The 21,589-nt window shown below is 40.1% G+C and overlaps 4 protein-coding genes across 5 annotated transcripts in view; 2 read left to right on the top strand and 2 right to left on the bottom strand.

Annotated features, from left to right (window-relative positions):
• LOC115819191 (zinc finger SWIM domain-containing protein 6-like) overlaps positions 1 to 4,377 on the bottom strand; it is a 26,510-nt gene extending 22,133 nt beyond the window's left edge. The window contains exon 1 of the mRNA XM_030782751.1: positions 3,954 to 4,377. Within this exon, the coding sequence (XP_030638611.1) occupies positions 3,954 to 4,377 (424 nt within the window). The remainder of the gene's footprint in view (positions 1 to 3,953) is intronic.
• Positions 4,378 to 5,543: 1,166 nt separating this feature from the next.
• On the top strand, positions 5,544 to 7,753 carry smim15 (small integral membrane protein 15). The gene is made up of 2 exons (XM_030781540.1): positions 5,544 to 5,630; positions 7,092 to 7,753. Exon 2 carries the CDS (start codon positions 7,113 to 7,115, stop codon positions 7,335 to 7,337), a length of 225 nt encoding a protein of 74 aa, XP_030637400.1. The 5' UTR covers positions 5,544 to 5,630; positions 7,092 to 7,112; the 3' UTR covers positions 7,338 to 7,753.
• Positions 7,754 to 8,264: 511 nt separating this feature from the next.
• Positions 8,265 to 12,215, bottom strand: ndufaf2 (NADH:ubiquinone oxidoreductase complex assembly factor 2). The gene is made up of 4 exons (XM_030788137.1): positions 12,067 to 12,215; positions 9,518 to 9,607; positions 9,095 to 9,135; positions 8,265 to 8,570 (listed from the first exon to the last, which is right to left on the bottom strand). Exons 1-4 carry the CDS (start codon positions 12,179 to 12,181, stop codon positions 8,325 to 8,327), a joined length of 492 nt encoding a protein of 163 aa, XP_030643997.1. The 5' UTR covers positions 12,182 to 12,215; the 3' UTR covers positions 8,265 to 8,324.
• Positions 12,216 to 12,694: 479 nt separating this feature from the next.
• On the top strand, positions 12,695 to 21,103 carry ercc8 (excision repair cross-complementation group 8). Of its 2 annotated transcripts, none has more exons than XM_030779796.1 (12): positions 12,695 to 12,771; positions 13,058 to 13,153; positions 13,402 to 13,503; positions 13,872 to 13,995; positions 14,765 to 14,846; positions 15,680 to 15,748; positions 16,242 to 16,308; positions 17,379 to 17,482; positions 18,201 to 18,325; positions 19,116 to 19,313; positions 19,804 to 19,899; positions 20,380 to 21,103. In XM_030779796.1, the coding sequence occupies exons 1-12, from the start codon at positions 12,695 to 12,697 to the stop codon at positions 20,431 to 20,433; spliced, it is 1,194 nt and encodes a 397-aa protein (XP_030635656.1). In that variant the 3' UTR covers positions 20,434 to 21,103. The 2 variants fall into 2 exon arrangements, with proteins under 2 accessions (XP_030635656.1, XP_030635646.1); XM_030779786.1 differs by having other exon boundaries at positions 20,368 to 21,103.
• The last annotated feature ends 486 nt before the right edge of the window (positions 21,104 to 21,589 follow it).

Below are 21,589 nucleotides of genomic sequence, written 5' to 3'. Positions count from 1 at the left end.
TGACAGCCACCCTCCACTGATATTCCTGTGGTTTTCAAGTCACAGCAGGGAGTTTATAAAAGCTTATTGAAAAAAAAAAAAACGCTCTATTAACTGCACTGATAACTACAGTCAGCCTTCACTCGGTCAACCACTTTACCTTCAGCTCAGGGATAGCTACAAACAAAAGAAAAACGAGATCACATACTCAATTATTTCTCCATCTCAGTGTCTGTGTCTTAATCCACCGATTTCTCTCTCTCTCTCTCTCTCTCTCTCTCTCTCTCTCTCTCTCTCTCTCTCTCTCTCTCTCTCTCTCTCTCTCTCTTTCTCCCCTTCATGCATTTTTATTTTTATGCATGCATCTAACATCAACACCAATCTAATCAAAAGGTCACTTGTCAAACAGCTTCTGGTGCAGATGAAAAGACAAAAACAGTCTCTAAAGCCACCCTACAAAAGATGAGCACTAAAGATTGCAAAAACAATATGACTGTGCGTGTGAAATGTGATTTTTACACAGGTTTATTCCTCGCGGACTATTCTCCCCAACTGATGTGATAGATGGTTCATTTACTTATTAATTGATCTATTCCCCTGAAGCACTTTTTCGTCGAGGGTGAGTGTGGAAAAAAAAGAAAAAAAAGAAAAGAAAACACAAGAGAGGTCAAAAATTCAAGACTAAATTCCAGACCATAACAAGAACACTCAAAGATCTTTCAGGCATAAAGAGTCATTCAGGTTCCAGCCGGGTTCAAGTGTGTGTATCAACATACCCCCTCATAAAAAAAAGAAATGTCCCAAATAAGACTGAACGGGACTGAAAAAAAGAAAGAAAAAAAAACCCACCCACGCACATTAGCTTCTTCCTCAAGTTTCGCTTATTCTGTGCACCTGCATCCCCACGAAAAAAGTACACTTTCACAAAAAACACTCATAAAAAAAAAATAAATAAAATAAAATAAAAAAGCTCATAAAACCTCACATCTTTACGCATAGTTCCTTCTGTTTGAGAATTTTTATGATGAACAATCAGAAGATTGCTGTCATGTGAGCAGTGTTGAATTCTAGAAAGCACAAACTCAACACGTCTGAAGAAGAGTTACACACATATGCTATGTTACTTCAGTGCTTTATACGTTCCCTACTGAGGGAAAAACAGTTACACAAACCAACCTCTTTGCCAGGCACCAAGGAGACCTCTTAAAGCCTGGCTGAACATGCAGAGGTTGAGTTGAGAAGGTCAGTGGGCAACAAACTCCCAGAAGGAGGGGGCGGGCGGGGGTGGCGGGGGCAGGAATGGGACCGCTGACTGAGCAAGTGCTGAGGAGTGGGGTCAGAGCTAGGTAAGCCCTTATCTTCTCGTGTTATTGTTTATTCGGAGGCGCCAGGACAATCCCTCTTTTGGCATCCCAAATGCTGAGAGACGGTGTGTGAATCAGTGTTCACATGTATGTGCTTGCGTGTTAGAAACAAGTCAAGCAGCTGAATGCACCTCAGCCCTCTGAACGATAAGAAGGTGCTTGGAATTCCTGTCAATTACAAATAAACCCTGTTTCTAAAGACAACATATAAAAAGAGAGAGCTGAATTCAGTTTTCTGTAGGTTTTGCATTAGAAACAATTTAAATCGCTGGAGTGCTTTTAACATCAATTTTGAAAGAAAGAAAGAAAGAAAGAAAGAAAGAAAAAAAGGGTCCAAGAGCCTACACCTGGATGGCTAAAACGTACGTGTATTTGCCTTGCTCTGAGAGAATAGCGTGTTCTCAGTCATCGCTTCTCGCTAGGTGCCATTGAAACCATACTGTGATTTATTGAGTGGGTAGCAGTGGGGGAAGGCCTGACCGTAATGCACAAATGAAAAACAGACACTGGTGGAAAGAGAGAGAGAGAGATAGAGAGAGAGAGAGAGAAAAGGAGAGATCATTGATCAGGTGGAAAAATAGAAGAATCATTCTTTCCGAATCTAAATTCCACCTCTTTCCATGCAGCTAACATAAGGCCTTTCAGTGCCTGCCTGAGAACAAATATGTCATTAGCTGAGGAAGAGCGTGTGTACACACACACACACACACACAGATAAGCTATGTAACCTGGTATATCAATATATCAATGAGTCCCGATATGGAGGTTCAAGGTAACTTTGGAAAGAACTCTGACTGAATTAGAGTTGATAGCAGCATTTGCTTCAGTGAGTAAGAACTAAAAAAATCCAGTTAAATGTACAACTAACGCACATTTTTGACAAGACATCGGCCTCAATATTCTCCTAGTCTGCACTGCACCATTTACTTCCTCTCTCTCTCTCTCTCTCTCCCTCTCTCTCTCTCACACACACACACACACACACACACAAAAATCCCAATCTGGAACATTAACATGTGATTGGATCACTTTCCTCTCCAGAGTGAGAGCAGTGGCTTGGAAGTCATTCTGCTTATTTCAGCGACCAGTGGCGAGGAAGAAATAAATAAACGGAAAAAAAAGAAGAACAAAAAGGGAGGATAGCAAGAGGAGAATGCTGAGTGTGGCGTTCCGTTGTTGTTATTACCGCCAAACTTGACAGGGCCACAAATGCAATACAATCAAAATGAAAATAGTGTTAATGGAACCACTAGTGGATTAAATGTGAGAGGAGTTTTTCCCACTCTCATTCGTTTTTGGTCCATGAAAGCAGGGAGACAATTCTATAGTAGAAAAAAAATGTTTCCATTAAAATATAACTATGATTTTTTTTTTTTTTTTTACATTTGCATACAGTTCTAAAGCTGTAAGACTGAAGCTTCATTCCACCACACAGCAGTAATAGATAAAGATTTGTAGAACAAAAAGCACAAGAACAAACCCTATCAAATATATATTTACACAAAGCCTGTAAGTTAAAGTAGAAAAGTCAAAGGTTTCAGTTTACAATTTATCAGGTCAATCATGTACACTCTATTTAGCAATTAGGTTAATACAGATATATTTATCTTAAACTCTGACGTGTTTCACTCTAATTTGTGGGAAATGATAGGGAAAATGCAGTGATAAGGTAACTTCGCCCATCATAGATAAGATACCCGGAGTCATTTGACATTTATCATTGACATCACCAGCATGAGCTCTTTAACTGCAAATCCTGGTCATTAAGGATAAAAAAATAATTGAGCCTACAGTATCAGCATCCACCCATAGTCCAAAACATGTTTGTAAATTGTTTGGAGAGAAGAGTGGACAATAGTAATCACCACTCCCTCTATCAGAAGCCAAGGGAGGGGTGTCTTGACTGAAACTCATGTTGCTGAGTCAAGTCTAGAGTCATCCAAATACAGCCAGCCTATTTGTATTGCACGCAGCTGTAGATTAGCGTTTGGCACTCCCTCGCATACAAACCGTTTCACAGACTTACATTGTGCGGAGGGCTTCTGTCAATCAAGGTGAGGGAAGGAACAGTTAAAGGACTTAGACCACACACGTGCGCGCGCATCGACACGTGTATATTAGGGAAAACAAAACAGCCGAGAGAGAACAAAATAAGGAGAAAATGGGTTACGAAACTCCCAAAGAGAAAAGAAAGGATTTTTGGATTAGAGGGACTTGCCGAGACATTGGAGGTACGCACCACAGCCTACAGTATAGAGCTCTCAATATTGTCTCCTTCTCCAAGGAAATTCCCTATACCCGAAACTGTTGTTCTTCAATGGACCAGCATGTTTGAGGTGGATTTCACGGAACGTTTTGTTTTTATGGTTCTGTTTGTGTCATTTTTAGCTTATTTATATAAAGAGTGAAAAGCAAAAAGGAGGCGGGGTGTCGTGAATTGTTTTCTAGTCAGGTGTTCTCCACATTTACAATGTTAGCCTTCTGTGTTACCGTTTCTAGGCTTAGTAATGAAGTGATGTGCGTGGGTATTTCCCTTTGGATATCCGAGGGCAACCGAAATGAGGTAATTGGAAATACAGGGGCGATAGATTCTAAGAAAGCTGAACTCACCGACTTGCAAAACGTTGTCAACGCAGCCACTCTCCAGCAAAGCTATACCCCTCTGAAAAGGAAGGCGAGTCTCGTCATTGTTGTCGCCCGATACCGTACTCTCATCTCCGCCTATACTAAAAGAGGAATACATGCATATTTCTCTTTCGCTCCTTGGAAATGACCAATACACGATTCTTCTTTGGACGGGTTCGGGAATCCTTTCAAAACGCTCTTCAACCCTCTGAAAAGGCCATTTCTCCGCGACCCTCCTAGCTGCTATATCAAGTAGAGATTCCGGATTGTGTATTTTCCCCGTTACGCCTTGGCTGGAGCTCGCACCGCAACACAAAGCTCCCGACCGTTGTCCTTGTTTGCAAGTAGGGTTATAGCCGGGCCGGCAGCAGAACCGCTTCGCTGGGGGCTGCCGTACTCGTTCAGCCATGGTAGCACTATATCCCTGATCGAGTCTCCGTGCTTTTTAACGGGATAAGGAAGAGAAAGGGTCCTCGCTCCCCGACAGGTTGACATATATGGATCGACTCTCCTTTTTTGGTAATGGAGGCGGTGCTCTCTGATGTTGTCAAAGCCCTCATGTAGTAAAATTAATAAACAGGGGTGGTACTATGAACCGCTGCCAACCTTTGGTTTAAAACAGGAAAAGAGTAGGGTGGTCCCATACTGGTTCTATAATTCTATGGGTAGTCCCAAAAGTAGACAATTCTTCATTTAGCAATCCTGGGCGGAGTCCTGACCCTGCAGTACTATTCTGTCTTTGACTTGGAAAGCTTTTCTGACTCTCTGCTTTACATAAAAAATTCCCCACAGGTTTTTGAGTGATACGCCAGTTCTCTTTTGTAGTCAAATTTTATAGACAATTGTCTAATGGCCAATCTCTAAATGATACTATCTTGTCTTACACTAGCTACCAACCACACCAACGATACAGAAAAAGGCCCCAGCATAAAGCATTTGATATGTCGTGCGAACCCGCTCATGACTGGAAAATCCATAAAATAAAAAAATATCTATCTGTCTTTCTATCTTTAATTTTATATTACTTTGACATTAAGTTTCGCTATTTTGTGAATCCACAAGTTGAAAATAATATGTGCAAAATAATGTAAAATAGTCCGTATATTTCGATATCCGTTCAAACCTCAGTCTACACTGCTTTAAACAGTGACAGTTAAGCTTTCGTTCGTGTGCTAATGTTACTGGTGGTCATTTCGGGAATTCTTGTTTTGCTCCCCTCTCCCTTTGATATGCACTCGACTGTTAGGCGTCGTGTAGGTTATATTCGTTGAAAACAGGCCCGCTGGCAATATTATTGGAATTGAACAGCCCACTGTGGACCACATCCTCCAGTGCATTTAAGAATTTTGAAAGGTGGCTAAAAATTCAATAATAAAAAGGAAACAGGATGCTACCAATAATTTATTCACGAAGATGAGTCACCAAGTCACTAATCTTGGCCGAATGTTTCACTAAAAAGTCTCCAAGCATTAAATAGTGTAGTTCACAAACGCAAACAAACGCGTGTCAATGTCGACGCCAAGCTTGTTGAAGAAAAACTACAGTTCCCTACATGCAGAGTAGAATCCAGAGACAGCGACACAGAACTGAAGTTCCGCTTTTTTCTCTGCGGCTTGTGACTGTGATTAATCAGCGCGGGACACAAATTGGTCGGTCTGTCAGGTTGGTTATAATCTTGGGATTACTCCTATAATCTCCCAGAAAGATCTATTCATATCTAAGAATGTTCAGTATTTAATGGGTATGTTATGAGTGGGCATATCCAGTAAGACAGTATCATGCTAGTTAACCTGAATAGCTAGTTGGCTAGGGTGGCTAACGAGGAAAGTATTTCTTACTATTGGGCGGGTTCGGCATTCTGGCCAGTCCTTCATACTTTACCGTGTGTCTAAATTCAGATCGGATAAATGGGTTCTAAAGGTTCTCGCAATTTTATATCGGCGCCACGCTGTACATTAAGTTTTATTTAAAGTACAGTTTTCAGTCAGAAAGCTATCAGCTAACCAATTAATTGGGCGTGCAGCAAGCACATATACGCAACTCTCCCAGCGTGTTCCAGACCTAAGCTTCCGGTTCCATGTACAGCGTCCAGGTCATTAAGTAAACGTTGTCTTTGTTTAGAGATTTTAGAGCTATCTTTTGCCAGTGTCTTTCTGATTTTGGATCGGTTAATTAAGCTCTCTACCTACTGGGCTAATTGTTAGGTCGAATTCACAAGTCAACATTAAATTGCTTCTAAACGCAGCAGTGCCAGGGAAGAATGTGTTAACATTTCTGGCTCGTTTGCGTTTTTGTGTGGTAAAACGGAGGCAGTTTTTCATAATTTACTGGTAAATATATACGATTTTTCACATGTTACATCCCTGTATGTATCAGTGGAAATTTAACGACTGGTAGCACCTGCTTTTGCTGACGTCATCTTAACTAAATTACTTCGTAGAATTTTAATATTTTATCAGTTTCTAGCGTCTGCGTTGAGGAACTTTGGTCCCCTCTTCCTCGAAGGACAAACGTTATTTACTTTTAATTCATGCAAAACATTTCTTCCTCCTCACCCACCCTGTTCCTGGTTTACACGTATCTTGCGAGTTGCTTGACTACCGAACCCAGTGTGTGGTCACCTCGCTGATGAATACAAAATTCTGAGCTGTACTATAATGGCAAATTGTTAAGGTCCTTAGCTAACAAAGGAATCAAACAAGCAGTATTTGTAAAACAAAGCAATTTTCTTCATGGCGCCTCATTTCAGAAATGGATTATGCCCAGAAAACATTTCAAAGATCTGGTAGATTCTTTTGAGAAATTAAGAGAAGTTGAAAGCTTGCTCAGTTATGAAAAAGAGTCTTGGATTTATAATGTCAGTCCACTTTTTCCTTCCAAAATAAAAGTAAGGCACTTTGAAATGTTTCCATCTACCTCTATTTTATCTTCAGTATTGTATGATAATATTTTCAGATCCATTAATATTAGTAGGCCTAATTCAAAAATATCCCTGAAACCTCCTTTTGTCATAGTAAGCTATTAAAGTTTGTTAGGTGAAATGGTCTTTGTTCCACTTCACTCGAATAAACTTTTTTTTTTTTTTAACCAGCTCATTGTTATTTAACCGTGTTGTTCTGATAGGAAAACGGTTTCCTGAAGAGGATGATTGATGTCAAAGCATGGGCGGAGTACATAGTTGAGTGGGCGGCCAAAGACCCCTATGGCTTCCTCACCACCGTAATATTGGCCTTGACTCCTCTGTTCATTGCCAGCGCTCTGCTGTCCTGGAAACTCGCCAAGATGATCGAGGCCAGGGACCGGGAACAAAAGAAGAAGCAGAGGAGACAGGAGAACATTGCCAAAGCCAAAAGGGCCAAAAAAGACTGAGGTCGAACGATAAAGGGACGCAGAGGTGTCAAAACGATGCTCTTCTTTCTCTGTAAAATGTGCTCACCCCACACCCAGTACCCCCCTTCTCCCAGTCTAAATCCTGCTATTGCCCAAACCATCAAAAAAAAAAAGGGTGATGGCAAATGACTGGGTGAGATGGAGGCCTTAAACAGCACTGTGAGTGTGTACAAGATGGCGGGGGGAGGGGGTGTCAAATGGGGGACTTCGCGATGAGACTGCAGTATTTTTCTGGAATCCTCCATACTGCGGAAATCTACCGCACTCATGTTGTGACACTCAGCATTCCATTTTCCAATTGAATTATGAAGTACCTTTTCCATCACAGAATGAATTCGCTAACAAATAATTTAAAGCCCTAAATGTTTTTAGTAATAAAATGTTCTAAAAAGTCATTAATTTGTCATTTTGACTAAGATTTGAAGGTGTTCCTGTCAATTTTTTTTGTCATTTCTTGTCATTTTTCAGTAACTTTCTTAGTAGGTGAAAGGCATGGAGGAAGATAGGTGAGAAAGACTTTAAGATGATGAAAACTTTGCATGAGTCCTTCACTAATTTTAGTATGTAAATGAAGAACACCATATCCATCAGATAATATACAAATGAAATTAACATACATGAAGGAATTTCCAAATGCTAAGATTATCTGTTAAAGAGACAGGCAGGTTGTATGAATCCTCCTTTACATCACAAAGACAATGCAAAATATTTGGTAAAGAGCAGTTGAAGCACTTGTGAAGCACTGTTATTTCCTGCTAATCCTTAGCATCACACCATAACTCATTCATGCACTGTACCTATGAGAAATTTACACCGTGAAACCCCCTACACGAACAAAATTTCATCAGCGGATTATTCAATCAGAATTTAATTTAAAAAAACAACTGAGAAATTTTTTTACGGTACTGAATTGTAATTACAAAAGAAAAACATATTTACATCGATTCAATGGCATTCAGATAAGTTCTATTTTTTCCCTCCTGAGGGAGTCCAGGCGCCTGGTTGGAAAGTGCTACCCGTGCTGACTGGATCTTCGCTGATCTCTTGTTTTCCAAAGTGTGCGGCAGAAGCATGACCTTTGACCTGGGTTTGGGAGGGGCGTGCCACCAGCCCTTCCTCATATTCTTTGGCCTGGAGGGCCATGTCCTTTTCCAAAGCCTCCTGAGCTTTGACCTTAATGTTCTTTCTGTATGACTCGTTCTTCATCAGCTCCTGTACATCATGAAGAGAAAGAAAAGACAACATGTAACTGACACTACTATGGAAATGGCTGTATCTTAGTTATAAACCAGTATTACAGTTTCTGACTGGGACTTTGTGAAGATCGACGATAAGTTAATTTCAGCGTCACATCAGAACAGTGATAGGGATAGTTGAGTCTTACTCCTGAGTCAAACTCTTCATGTCTTTCCCTATATTAAGATAAGAGAGGTTGGTTGAGGAACGTAAGAAATTTGTTAAGGACAGTTCACAGGCCAATCACCTGGACTTCAGAGGTTCCTTAGTACCATTGCTGTGTCTCAAACCACATAACTCAGCACCGCGATTTCATGAGTAAATTCATAGTAATCAGTGAGGAAGTGTACTCTTTCGAACACTTTTGCTATACCAGGCTTCTTGTAGATTTGGAGTTAAAATGTGTGTACACATACGCTCCACAAATCACAGGAGAGACATCCTACCCTTAACCACACTTACATAGCCCCTCTCCGCGAAATACGAGAAAAACAACCTACCTCAAGAGTGGGTGGCTGATTTCTTCTGCCTCGAATCCAAGCTGGAAGAAAAGGGTGACTCAAGGTTAAAAAAACTTGAAAACTGACTTCAGAGAAAACATTGTGAATTCTATGTATGCTGTCTAAAATACAGCTTGCACGCAAAGCATATTCAAATTTACACTTATAGCCCACTAATCTGATGGTTTTTTCCTCTTTTTTTAAATTAGAACAATGCTTCAAAATGCCTTTCTGTCATCTCACAATCTGCTGTTTCTGTTTCCTACATTTATAGTTATTTTTTTTGACTAATGGCACCTAGATCTTGAATTTGAGAAGTCCAGATGTAGGGCATGTGCCATGAGGAATTGTACTCTTGCTGCAGTCATATCTAATCAGTTCACAACCGCCCATCTCCAAAACCAATAAATTTTGCAACATTACCATCCCACTCAGAAGGTATGCTTCCTTCCAGATACTGGTATTCTGCTGGATTAGAGGGCTCCATTGTACGCTTGGCCCGAATGATCCTTCCTGCAAGCAAAAAAAAAAAAAGTCATTGTAGAGGATGACATATGTTTAATCTGGTAATATTTACAATTCAGTTATTTCTGAGTTTTCATGCTTTTGTTTTCCTTCACCCATCAGGTAAGTACACTGCACTAGAAATCTGTTCTTTTCGCCTGAGCAAAACTGGTCCCTATCTCACGTGTTGACATAGCGAGAGCTAGAGTAAGGTGCTGATGTTGGTATGTCTTTGTGTGTGGGGTTACAGCTGTCAACATACAGTTACATCTGCGTTTTTACAGCCTCAAGGAGAGATCTCCATGGAAAGATTTGAGACAGCCCCAGTCATGAGGTATCACGTTCTGATGAAGGGTGGGATTATGGTCTGGTCCTAGTGACAACCCACCCTCATGAATATTAATGAGACTCTCACCTGTCTGTGTGTAATTCTGTGAAGTGCATGCCATGGAGTGAAAGGGGGGGGGGGGCCTGGAGAGCGAGGAGTGAGGGAGGGAGGTGTCGTCATGGTTACCAGAATGGGGGCTTGGGGAGGGGGGGGAGTTCTCTTTAAAGAATGATGTGCTTTGAGCCTGCATGCTTGCCTGCCTGCCTAACCTTCACTGCACGCTGACAGACCACATCATCTGCCAGCTCAAAGCAACTGGTCCCTGCTGTGGGCATCTCTGAATGACCCATCATGTCAGTTCTGCTGCTTTAGACGTGAACGTGAACAAAAATCAGAGCACACACACCCTCTCTCTCTCTCTCTCTCTCTCTCTCTCTCTCAAAGCACAAATGTGAAACACGAGAGAGTGTATAGAGGAAAATAAATAAAAAAGGTTAAGCATGTGCAATAATAATAATAATCATCATTCTTCTTCTTCTTCTTCTTCTTATTATTATTATTATTAATATTATTATTATTATTATGCTTTGATCACATAGCAGTGCCTTAGCTTCTATTATTTTGGAGATTGTCAATGCATTTTCTAATGGGAGGCATAATTTTCAGGGTCATCATTTTATAATTTCACTCTCTGAACATGCCCTACTTTCAGATCTTACTGCCTTCAAAACACATTAAGCAAAAATGTGCACTGTCACTTCAAATCAGATGGTTGCCCTGTATCACACGGGTCAAAACTTTGTTGTATAGCAAACAACAGAAATTACTGAAGTGTAGACAAGACACTAGATTTTTTTTTTTTTTTTTTTTTTTAAAGAGCCATTAGAAAAACAGAGTTCCATCACCTTCACTTGGAAAATATCTACTCAAAGATGACTAGGTAAATATGCATTAATTTAGATCGTGTCAATCACACCTAAGCAAAACTCTACGGATGTCAAGAGCAATAGTCTCCCAGACAGATTAGCCCACTAACACACTTGCTGGAATTATCCGATAGGGAAGTTAGCTGTTTAAAAAACCCTGAAACTTTACCTTAGAATGACACAGCTGTATCTGTTCTTTCATTTAAGGCTTTAAATGATTAATTTGGTTCGGTGAAATTACTTTAAGTTCTGAAAGGACGTAGTGATAAAAACTGGCTGCTGGTGCCTCTCCAATATAAGTGATATTTAAGGATTTTAGATCATTATATTCGGGGAGGTTTGGGGGATTGGTGGAAGAGTTATTCAATTGTGGCTAATGTTCCTGGGATCGCCATGGATCCTTCATAAATATGATAGCGTGAATAGCCTACGGACCCTTAGAAATAAACCAATCACTTGCTCCCTCTAACGGCGGTTTCTGGGAAACACAGCAGTAGGAATTGATCGCATCCCAGCACATTTTCTCTGTAATAAAACAGTAAATAATAACAGTGCGTTCCTATGTAATTCCAGGGTGTGATTTAAATGTGTAACAGGAACCAACAGCTTAGCTACAGTGTGCCTAAGAGAGGGATAGACTAAATAGCAAAAATGATTTCCATACATTAAAACTCATTGGTCGGTATGTTAATGTAATTGAAACCACATAAAACTTGGGCCTTTTAGTCGATTTGATGAATAATTAACGACTTTATAACTCTATGTAACAAACTGCTACTTTATTACAAACCCATTAGATTCATTTGACTGGTTTTAACATTAACGGTAACTGTCACCGCGTAGGTTAACACACAGTTACACCTCGTATTATCGTGCAATCTAAACTGGATTTTGTGCATTGTCTACACCATTTTAAACCGTCCCCACTTAAGGTATCCAGCTATAAGACTAATGTACAGTAATATTAAAGTCGTGAGATTGATGCGTATAGAAGTACAGCCTACTTACAGGGTCAAGGGCACAGATTGCAACTGTTAACATCTGAAAACACTGTCGGCATATTTCCCTTCATTGAAATGCTATTTGTGGCCTTAAAAATAAGCAAAGCACAACTTAAAAACGTTTGTGCCAAATGGCCTGTAAGAAACTGGTGATAACTGTTACCACGGTCAAAGTTTCTAGAATAGACGGAGGCTACATAGCCTGCAACTTACCAGTCCATGTCTTCTGCTCTGGAATAATGTAGTATTTATTTCCTAAATGATCTGTCCCGACGTGTTCTTTTACTACTCCAAATGACCTGCGTAAAAAATTAGCGATCCGACTCATTATTGTGTCCTGTGAATTGAAATGTCAGTTAGTGTTTACTGCTCGCTCTCATGCTACCTTTCCTGACATTAGAAGTCGTGTTACACAAATGTCAGGATTTAGACCATGCGCAAGAAGTGAACTATCATATGATTGGTTTAGGTATGCACTTCAACCAATCAGAATATTCGTTAGTACAATGTCGTTAGACGTCACATCATGGCTGCCTGTACATGGTCGAGTGCTGTGTATATAAACATAAGATAGATTGTATTTTCAGAAGCAGCTGAATGTTTCGATTATAATGACTCGAGAGATTACCGTAAAAATAGATAAATCTCAGCGGTTTCACAGACCTAGAAAACGTCTGTGTGATTGCTTTATTTACTTATATTCGTGATTTTCTTCTTATGGGTAGCTAGCTGGATAGAAACACATAACATAATCTACCAGCCACTTGGCTAGTATAGCTTAATTGCTCTCTGCTAAAATTGTGGCCATTAATAATATTACAGCTCCACTTTATCTGGAGCTATGTTGAGTTTTCTGGCCGCCAGACAGACAGGACTAGACGACCCTATTCGTTTTAGACGCGCCGAGTCAACGCGAAGGTAAAGCAGAGGTGGACTATTCGAGTTCAACTATCTCTTTTGCCATGACTCTCAAGCTTGTTTAGAAACTTGTGGCATCGCGAAAGGAAACTCAGTCTGACAAGAAACAATTTACACTTAATGTTTTAGCAGTAGCTAATGATGATGAACTCAGTTTCTTGAAAGTGAGGTAGTAAAATTATTCAGTAAAGGGGCAGTCTGAGTTTTCCCGCAGATTTATCACGACATAACAACGGCGGTATTCTGTGCAATTTGATTGTTTGTTTCTTTATTTGTTTGTTTTTAGGGTCTTGAATTTGGAACTTAATTCTGACAGAGATGTGGCTCAAATCCATGGAAACGGCGTCAACACACTTGACATTGAAGTTATTGAGGGTCGATAGTAAGTAATCCCCTATTACCTTTCTTTGTGCAGTGCAAGGAGTGTAGAAGCACGAGACGTGTCGCACCATTCTTGCTCATAGTGAACGCAGTACTTGTAATTTATGGCTCTGTTTTTTTTTTTTAATCAATATAACTTTAAAGCCAAAGGTAGTCAGTTTTTGTCTACACTTAGATGTCGTTCTTTTCCATAAATGTTCAAATTCATTCCTTTGAAAACTTTGTCGTCGCGTGTTGTTTATATTCCAGTATGCTGTCAGGAGGGTCAGATGGAGTTATTGCCATATATGACCTGGAAAACAACAGTAAGAAGCCACAGTACACATGCAAAGCAATATGCACCGTGGGCAGGTGAGCCTCAACTCAAAATACAGACATCAGCAAAACGTCCCACCAGGTGGCGCTGTTTACCATGAACTAAATGTTTCTGTCTCATGGGTTCATGAAATGATGCCTGCAGTTGGAAAAGTGAATACAATGTAGGTGAAAGGTTAACCTCAGTACAGTATGGCATGATAGTGAGGCATTTCATATTTTTAACAGGTGTTGACGGTATTTACAAGTATAACTGATATCTTAATATTTAATTTAAGGTTTGTGATAGAAAAGGTCTTGGTATATACATTACTTTTCTGGAGGTGATTGAGAGAGCAGTATTTCTTATCAGTGAGTGTATATTATACCATTTAAACAAGAGGTAAATGTGGTGACTGGTACAGGTCGAGTCGCCACGTGCACAAGTTCAGCGTGGAGACGGTTCAGTGGTACCCACATGACACAGGGATGTTTGTCTCCAGCTCCTTCGACAAAACCATGAAAGTGTGGGATACAGAAACTCTGAAGGTGTATTTTCTCTCTCTCTCTCTCTCTCTCTCTCTCTCTCTCTCTCTCTCACACACTCACTGCCTCATACCATTCTCCTCTACATTTACCTTCCTGTTGCTCTAGTTGTTCACATTAGAAAAGTAAAGATTTGAACAGTTAAATTATAACCACCACTCTGTCATTATTTATACGTTGTTCTGTCAGGTTAATGATTAATCTGTTCCAAAGGTGCTTTAAATATGCATATTGTCGCATTTTAGTCCAATATTTTTACGTTAAAAAAGTCATGTGACCATGCTCAACTTGAGGGCTGAATTTGTCATCGAATTCTCTGAGAAAATAGACTTTCTGTTTAAGGACAGTACCTTGTTCTTTGTATTGTTGGCTCTTATCCCATGTGAACTGTGGAGAGGGGTTGGCTTTGTTTCGATTTCTGTTTGCATTGTAACTGATATCTGAACACGTCTATTGACTGGTCTCCAGCCTTGGTTTCTCAGCTGTAATGTTTGATCTGATACATCCTTACAATGTCGTGATGTCCTGTTACATTACCACAACAAACTTCACGTATTTTCAGAAGAGCCGAATCTAAACACTGAAGTCAAACTCCCATATATGTTATTTTAGTCATGTGACCTCCATACAACCATTTATATGTATTTGATTAGAGGGTCCGTTGCTTCACGTTTGGGACTGTGTTAAAGTGTTCTTATGTCTGCTCTTATTTATTTTGTATGGCTAAAATATTTTTTTAGTGTTCATTTCTTAAATTGCATGTTCTTTTTAGCCAGCAGAGGTGTTCCAGTTTGAGGGGAACGTCTATTGTCACCACATGTCTCCCATTGCCAGAAAGCACAGTCTCGTAGCAGGTGCGTTCTGTGTCGTTGTTGTGTATTTTTGCATATGTGTGTCCAAAAGTCAACTTTGGCTGAAAGGGCTTTGTTTTTGAACCGAAGTAGGAATCCCCACAGATGTGTTCAGAGGTTACAGGGTTGCATGGTCAGACAGACTGGTTTGAATATGTCTGGAATTTGTGGTAGCATGCTTCTCGAGCAGGATCGACCAGTTTTCAAATATTTTCGGACTTATCGAGGTTTATCTATCTAGTTATCTTTCTGTCATTGTATGTCTCTCTCTCTCTCTCTCTCTCTCTCTCTCTCTCTCTATGTTTTCTAACTGTTGGAGAGGAATGCAGTAAAGAAACAAACTGTGGATTCTTTGTAGCTTTCAGTCAAAGGCTGCTATAGATATAGCTGTTTGTTCCTCAAAAGCTGTCCAGCCATTTCTTTGGCACAAATCACTTTCCTTCATGTGTCATATTAGGAAATGTCAAAACCGCAGTCACAGTTAATGTCAACATTTGCTAAACAAGCCCAGGTGTTTGTGTTCTTTTTGTGTTCCATACTTATCTCTTACTTATCTTAAAATAGTATCATCTCTGATTACTACTCTCTAGTATGTAGCGAGTTATATGTATGTGGCTTTAAGTTTCCACAAACATCTTTCCATTTACTGTACAGAACTATACACTGAAAGTGCTCAATACAAATTCACTGTTAGCATCTAGAATACAAAAATAATATTTTATATGTTAATTCTCACACCAAATCTAATAAACAAATTTATCCCATAGTACTAGGCAGTTGCTAAGTACAGTGTGAGATCCCTGTACAGTCACCTGTGTTGTATCATGTGTCCCCAGTTGGTACCAAAGACCCTAAAGTTCAGCTGTGTGACCTGAAGTCAGGCTCTCGGATCCACATTCTGCAGGGTGAGTAATCTGTGGGGACCACCCCCTTTTTTTCACTGCTCTCCGTGGGCAGAAAACTGTCTGTGAACGCCACATAGTCAGTGAGGACTCAGTGTGCTGAGGAAGTGTCCTGTTTTCTAAGCTGCGTACTTGTGTTTTTGACAAATGTTTGAATGCTTGATTTTCCTACATTTGTTCACCTTTTTCCTGTCATTTTTCCACTTCATTTTCATAACCTCGCGTTCAGATAGACTGACAACAAAAATGATGTTCTGGAACCTATTTGAGGTGTATATTTGTATATTTTGTATATTTTACTCTCCCATAGTCAGTCTGGTTGAATTTGAGATGGATGTAGTCATAAAGTGCACTGAAGGCCTAAGTATTTTTGTCATCTTATAACAGTTTAAAAATTGTCTAATGGATTCTAATGTTAAATCTGGATAGGTGCACAAATTTGTAAGCAATGGTGTGTGACAATAATCTTTTTGTGACATTAATCTTTCTTTCTCAGGCCACAGAGGGGAGATTCTCTCAGTTAGATGGTCACCGCGCTATGAGAACATTTTGGCCACTGCCAGGTAAGTGATGACATCAAAGCATGGATGCAATTACACCTTCACTGTGTACCTCTGAGTGTTCTGGTGAGGAACTCTGATTGGCTGTGTGCCGCTGGGTGTTCTGGTGAGGAATTCTGATTGGCTGTTTTGTCATTACTTTTTTTTCTTCTCTGAATTGTATACTCTTTCTGTTGGACTTAGCGAAAGCTATAAAGGTTGTTTGTTTTTCCAATTGTGATGCAATCTGTGAGGGAGCTTTTTGATCCATCTCAGTAGTTTTCAGGTCTTATTTTGTACTGTGAACCGTGTGTGGTCTTCTATGACATGTTACAGTTCTCCACAGAGCCTCTACAGCAGCAGGCTTCTGTCTGTGTGATTTTAATCCAAAACCATCAGAGACTGCAGACAGAATCACCCGGCACTGAATTTTAATGTGTCATTATTATTTTTATTAAATTTTTTTTTACAGTGGTTTGACATGGGCGAGCTTCTATGACTTACATGTGTCTCTTTTTTAAAAGACGGGCCGAATGTGCGTTAAAGGTGACTGTGTTTTCAGTCAGAACAGCAGGTCCTATTCAATGTCATGTCAGTGTAACTCTTCTGACTATAATGTCTCTGTGCTCAGTGTGAGAGTGACTATAGATGCTGGTTGTTGGTAAAGGAGCAGCCTAACACCCCACTGTGAAGAGCTCATCTGGCACCCCCAGATTTAGATCACTTAATGAGTCTGTCGGGATCTCACCACTGTTCACCCAGCTGGAGAAATAATTCCCCAAACAGCAATCACCCTACCCAGAGCCTCCGCGTGACTATTAATTAGTTAACAATCTGAGAATACACCTTAGAGGATGACGTAAAGAGGGGAAATAAATTATTGCAGTGTATTTGTGAGAAGTGATGACTCCACTACATTTTGCAAGATGATCTTTGTATGTTTTGACAGTACAGTTATTTAAATAATGTGGATAGTCCCTGTCCGCAGAACACAACAACGACATACAGTATGCCCAGTGGGAGGAAGGAACATTAAGTCACTACAGCTGGATGATGGGAAATGTAGTTCACCATGTTTGATTTCTACTTTCTAGCTCTGACAGCAGAGTTCGCATCTGGGACGTGAGAAGGGCGTCCGGCAGCCTCTTTACATTGGACCAGTACAATGGGGACAAATCCAAAGCCTCATCAGAGGCAGGTACGATTTCATTAAAACGCGAAAACCGTTTTTAAAAGACACTTCAGTTCTCTCGAGTTGGACAGAGGTCGCTTTCACCTGCTGAAAAAAAGAAGGAATGCATCAAGACAAATATGATTCTGTGGCATGATATGATGCCATAAATTAATATCACGTCTTGTGTTGTGGGAACGAAGTGGTTCTCTCCCCCGTGCTGGATAAAATATGTGCCATGATGTGGCATGTGAGGTGGAATTTTCCTGAAGGGCCAGGTGATAACCTGTGCTCTCAGCTGCCTGGGTGTTGCCATGGTGATGAATGCAGTGAGGCCAAGCACATCCAAACAGCACTGTAGTCCAGTCCGCACTGTGACAGTTTAAATCAACACATCCTACGTATATGTGTATAAGAGTCACAAACACTGATATCATTTTGTCCCTCTGTTTACCCCAAAGAATTTGTTTTTGTTTCTATTGTGGTTTTGCTACATAATCAGATTTTTGTCTTATCTCAAGCCGCGGTAGAAATGAGATTAAGCTTAGAATATATTTGAACAGCTCTTTAGTGAGCGTTAAATTGATGCAATATCACAAACTGACCAATGTCAGAAATCTGTGTGTGATTTTGCATTTTCAGCCTGGTGGTGGTGTCTTTTCTGCGTTGTATAAGGTTGTGCAGTAGATATGGAAATCCTGTACCCCGTATGTGTATTTCTGTGTGTTTGCGTGCTTCATCCTAGTGAACACAGCTCACAACGGCAGAGTGAACGGACTGTGTTTCACGGGAGACGGGCTGTACCTCCTCACCACGGGAACCGATGACCGCATGAGGTTGTGGAACAGCGCCTCGGGGGAGAACACACTGGTAGGTTTTAAAGGAGGAATGCCCCGTGCAAGTACACTAACAACATTTGACTGCGTGCCCTGGGCTCTACCTGCTCCAGCGCCGCCTATCACTCAGTTAACGGAGCAATCATCAGAAACATGGTTACGGGCCTTACGCAGCCTGCCTGCTACAAAAATAGGCCTTTAGACCCACCGTCACAGAGAGAGAAAAAAAAAAACCCCAGAGCTTTTCACATTCAAATGTCATGCAAAAGTCACTGGCCTGCTTTAGTTGGGAGACTTTTGCTGTTCTTTATGAGCTGTGAGAGAAAAATTTCTTTCTTTTTAGTTTGACACTCTGAGATTTTGGAGATAAAGGCTTGTCTGTCAAGGTTATGTCACATGTTTTTTTTCTGTACCTTACACTCCCTGTTAACAAAAAGATTTTACCTCTTTCAAAATTAGTATCAGTGCCCGTAATAGCGTTTCGGTGCTTGTAATAGATCAACGTATTACTTTTTACCAAACTTAAGTTCTGATATTGTTTTGACCTATGCTTGCATGTTTAAGTTTATGCTTATTAAAAGTTTCGTATATGTTACAGTGCCATAGTTTACTCTTTTGTCATATTTTATCTTTATAATTTTATAATAGATCTATAATTATAATAATTATAATAATAATAACAATAATAATAATTATAATTATTGTGCTACTTCCATTCTGTGTTCAGAGACAGCGGGGGACCTTGAGCGTGGCCCTTTTTGTACCAGCAGAGTGAATCTTTATTCAGTTCTGTCTTTCACATTCGCCCTTGCTGTCGTCCTCAGGTCAACTACGGGAAGGTTTCCAACGAAAGCCGAAAAGGCCTGAAGTTCACCGTGTCCAGGGGCTGCAGCCCTGAGTTCGTCTTCGTGCCGTGCGACAGCTCCGTTGCCGTGTACGCCCTACACACGGGAGAGCTGGTTACCATGCTGAGGGGTCACTACAACAACGTGGATTGTTGTGAGTTTCACTCAGACTACCAGGTAACCAGACGACCTAAAACACAAGGGCTTTTTCGTCTCTCGTTCTTTTCTTTAGAGCGACGGAGCAGTTAGGTTATGCATCTACCTCTATGAGTCCATATTCATTTCCAACCTTACACAAACATATGCTTTCATTCATGTTATTCCATGCCTCTAAATGCTCAGGTTTTATATGAGTAAGCCATAGGTGAAGGAGATAAGAATGTTTACCCTGACTAAAACAGTATGGCTTTGTACCTGTTGTTTGAAAGGGGGGGAATGGGGAAGCAGTGTGCTGTATGCTGATAGCATTGCTGATTGACACTTCATGTTCTCTGTTTAGTGTTTATCTAAACAGGATTTGATTGTGAATTCCTACTTTTAGACAAAGGACAAAAAATGTGGAAGTAATTAGCGTTTGTTTAGCTCTCACACCTCACAGCAAAGCAGCAAATCGACCTGTTTTCCTTGCATTCTCTCCCTGTTTCGGCTCATCTTTACTGGGACCAAGGAGCTCTACAGTGGGGGTAAAGACTGTAACATTCTTGCCTGGGTTCCTGTGGTAAGACACGCTGATGTCGAAGATGAAAAAGCCACCTCCGCCAGGGTAAGATTATCCGGGCTTCACTCATTCACTAGTTCTCATGTACCTCTGTGTTTTTTCAGATGCATTCACGAACCAGAGTTCATGTCAAGTTTACATTCATACATGCGGTGGCTGTCACTCAGTTTCCTCAGGGGGACCCGTATCTTGGTGCAGATAGTCACATAGTGTTTGTGTCACTACATATTACCCAGAGATCTTTACATACCATCTGTACATTCTTCTAAAAGATCTTAGCATGTGAGATCTTAGCATGTCCTTTGCATATGCTACAAGCTAGACTTGCGTTAAAGAAAGTATAATGTGTTAAAACTACACATAGAAAGTCCTAGTGTTTTTCATCAGTATAGGCTTGTGCACAGGATTTAGCGGGTGATGTGACATTTTTTGTGACTTTTTTTTTGTTGTTGTTTGTCTTTGTTTTGTTTTTTAATCTGTGGTGAGGATTGTGCTAACGGCATATTTTGATAGGGTGGTACCCAGAGTGTTGCCAATCCTGCTTTTGAGGACGCTTGGAGCAGCAGCGACGAGGACTGATCGAGCAACACGGCCAACGGCGTGACTGGATCGATACAGTACGCCACATTTTTGACCAAGGTGCCTTTCAGAGGTCAAGGGGCCTCAAAAGGCGGCTCTGTTTTTTTTTTTGTTTTTTTTAGGTATGTTTTTGTTTTCTTTTTCAACAATTCAAACGATGGCTAATTCAAATTCATCAGAATTCATTTGAATTGCTGAGTGAATAACTGTAAATCAAACAGACATTGTAGACCAGGAGGAGAAAGCCTGTTTACTTGTATCAGCCTAATAAATCGAAGACTGTGGGTTTGATTCTCAAACATGATGGATCTCTTACAATGTTGTCTGAAACCACTTGACCCCAGATTTACTCAAGAGAAATGCAGTCTGACATAGACCGTTGTAAGAAGTTTCTCTGGGGGAGAGCAATGGTAAATTGACGAAAAGTAAATATGTGCTTGTCCACTTAGCCAGATTTGGATTGTCTTGTGGATTCTCTGATAATCCATCCCATCTCAGCCATCTCAGAACTTAACTTGTGTCACACAGACAAACACAGCAGAGAAGAACTTTGTATTAATTAGTGGATTATAAGAGTATAATTAATATTTAGCTAACTGACACTTTTTTAAAATAATGTCAATCTCTTTGTACTCTGAACATTAAAGGAAATCATGGTTTCTTCTTTACATTGTTTATATTGCACTGAACTTTTTAGCTAATTATACCGAGGTAATTATTTGTAATTATTGTAAATACATGTTTTGGGTTTTTTTGTTTGTTTTTTGGGGGTTTTTTGCATAATAAAAATATTTCTCCTTTTAAGGCAAAGAGAAAATTGTTTATGAAAGATGATGGACTGATCACAAAATCTGAAATACATTTAAGGCAGATATGGTAATAGGAGATATTTTGAAGCTCAGTCATATATTTGTGTTAATAACTTGGAAATGGAAATGTCTGTGATCGCAACATTGTCAGGCAATTTGTTCTCCACATATTCATACAATTCCTGTATAGTTTTGTATAATTTTAGATCATTGTTGAGAAACACTTGTTGGGTGACATTTGACCCAGTTCCATCTATGGTAATTTGATTCATTAGTTTTTATATTTGCTGTATGTGTACTTATTAGCATCTTCACAATTTATACATACACACAAAGGATGATACATA

Source organism: Chanos chanos, chromosome 1 (genome assembly GCF_902362185.1).
Source record: "Chanos chanos chromosome 1, fChaCha1.1, whole genome shotgun sequence".
Lineage (NCBI taxonomy): Eukaryota > Metazoa > Chordata > Actinopteri > Gonorynchiformes > Chanidae > Chanos > Chanos chanos.
Note: the sequence above shows the minus strand (reverse complement) of the source record. Positions and strands in the feature narration are given on the sequence as shown.

Bases quoted from the DNA above. Each gene is read 5' to 3' on its own strand.
- ercc8 (XM_030779786.1), top strand. From the start codon at position 12,695: ATGTTGAGTTTTCTGGCCGCCAGACAGACAGGACTAGACGACCCTATT. The intron at 15,749-16,241 runs GTGAGTAATCTG...TTTCTTTCTCAG, and splicing joins TCGGATCCACATTCTGCAGG to GCCACAGAGGGGAGATTCTC. The intron at 18,326-19,115 runs GTAGGTTTTAAA...TGTCGTCCTCAG, and splicing joins CCTCGGGGGAGAACACACTG to GTCAACTACGGGAAGGTTTC.
- ndufaf2 (XM_030788137.1), bottom strand. From the start codon at position 12,181: ATGAGTCGGATCGCTAATTTTTTACGCAGGTCATTTGGAGTAGTAAAA. The intron at 9,136-9,517 runs GTAATGTTGCAA...CTTTTCTTCCAG, and splicing joins CATACCTTCTGAGTGGGATG to CTTGGATTCGAGGCAGAAGA. The intron at 8,571-9,094 runs GTAGGTTGTTTT...CATGATGTACAG, and splicing joins ATCAGCCACCCACTCTTGAG to GAGCTGATGAAGAACGAGTC.
- smim15 (XM_030781540.1), top strand. From the start codon at position 7,113: ATGATTGATGTCAAAGCATGGGCGGAGTACATAGTTGAGTGGGCGGCC.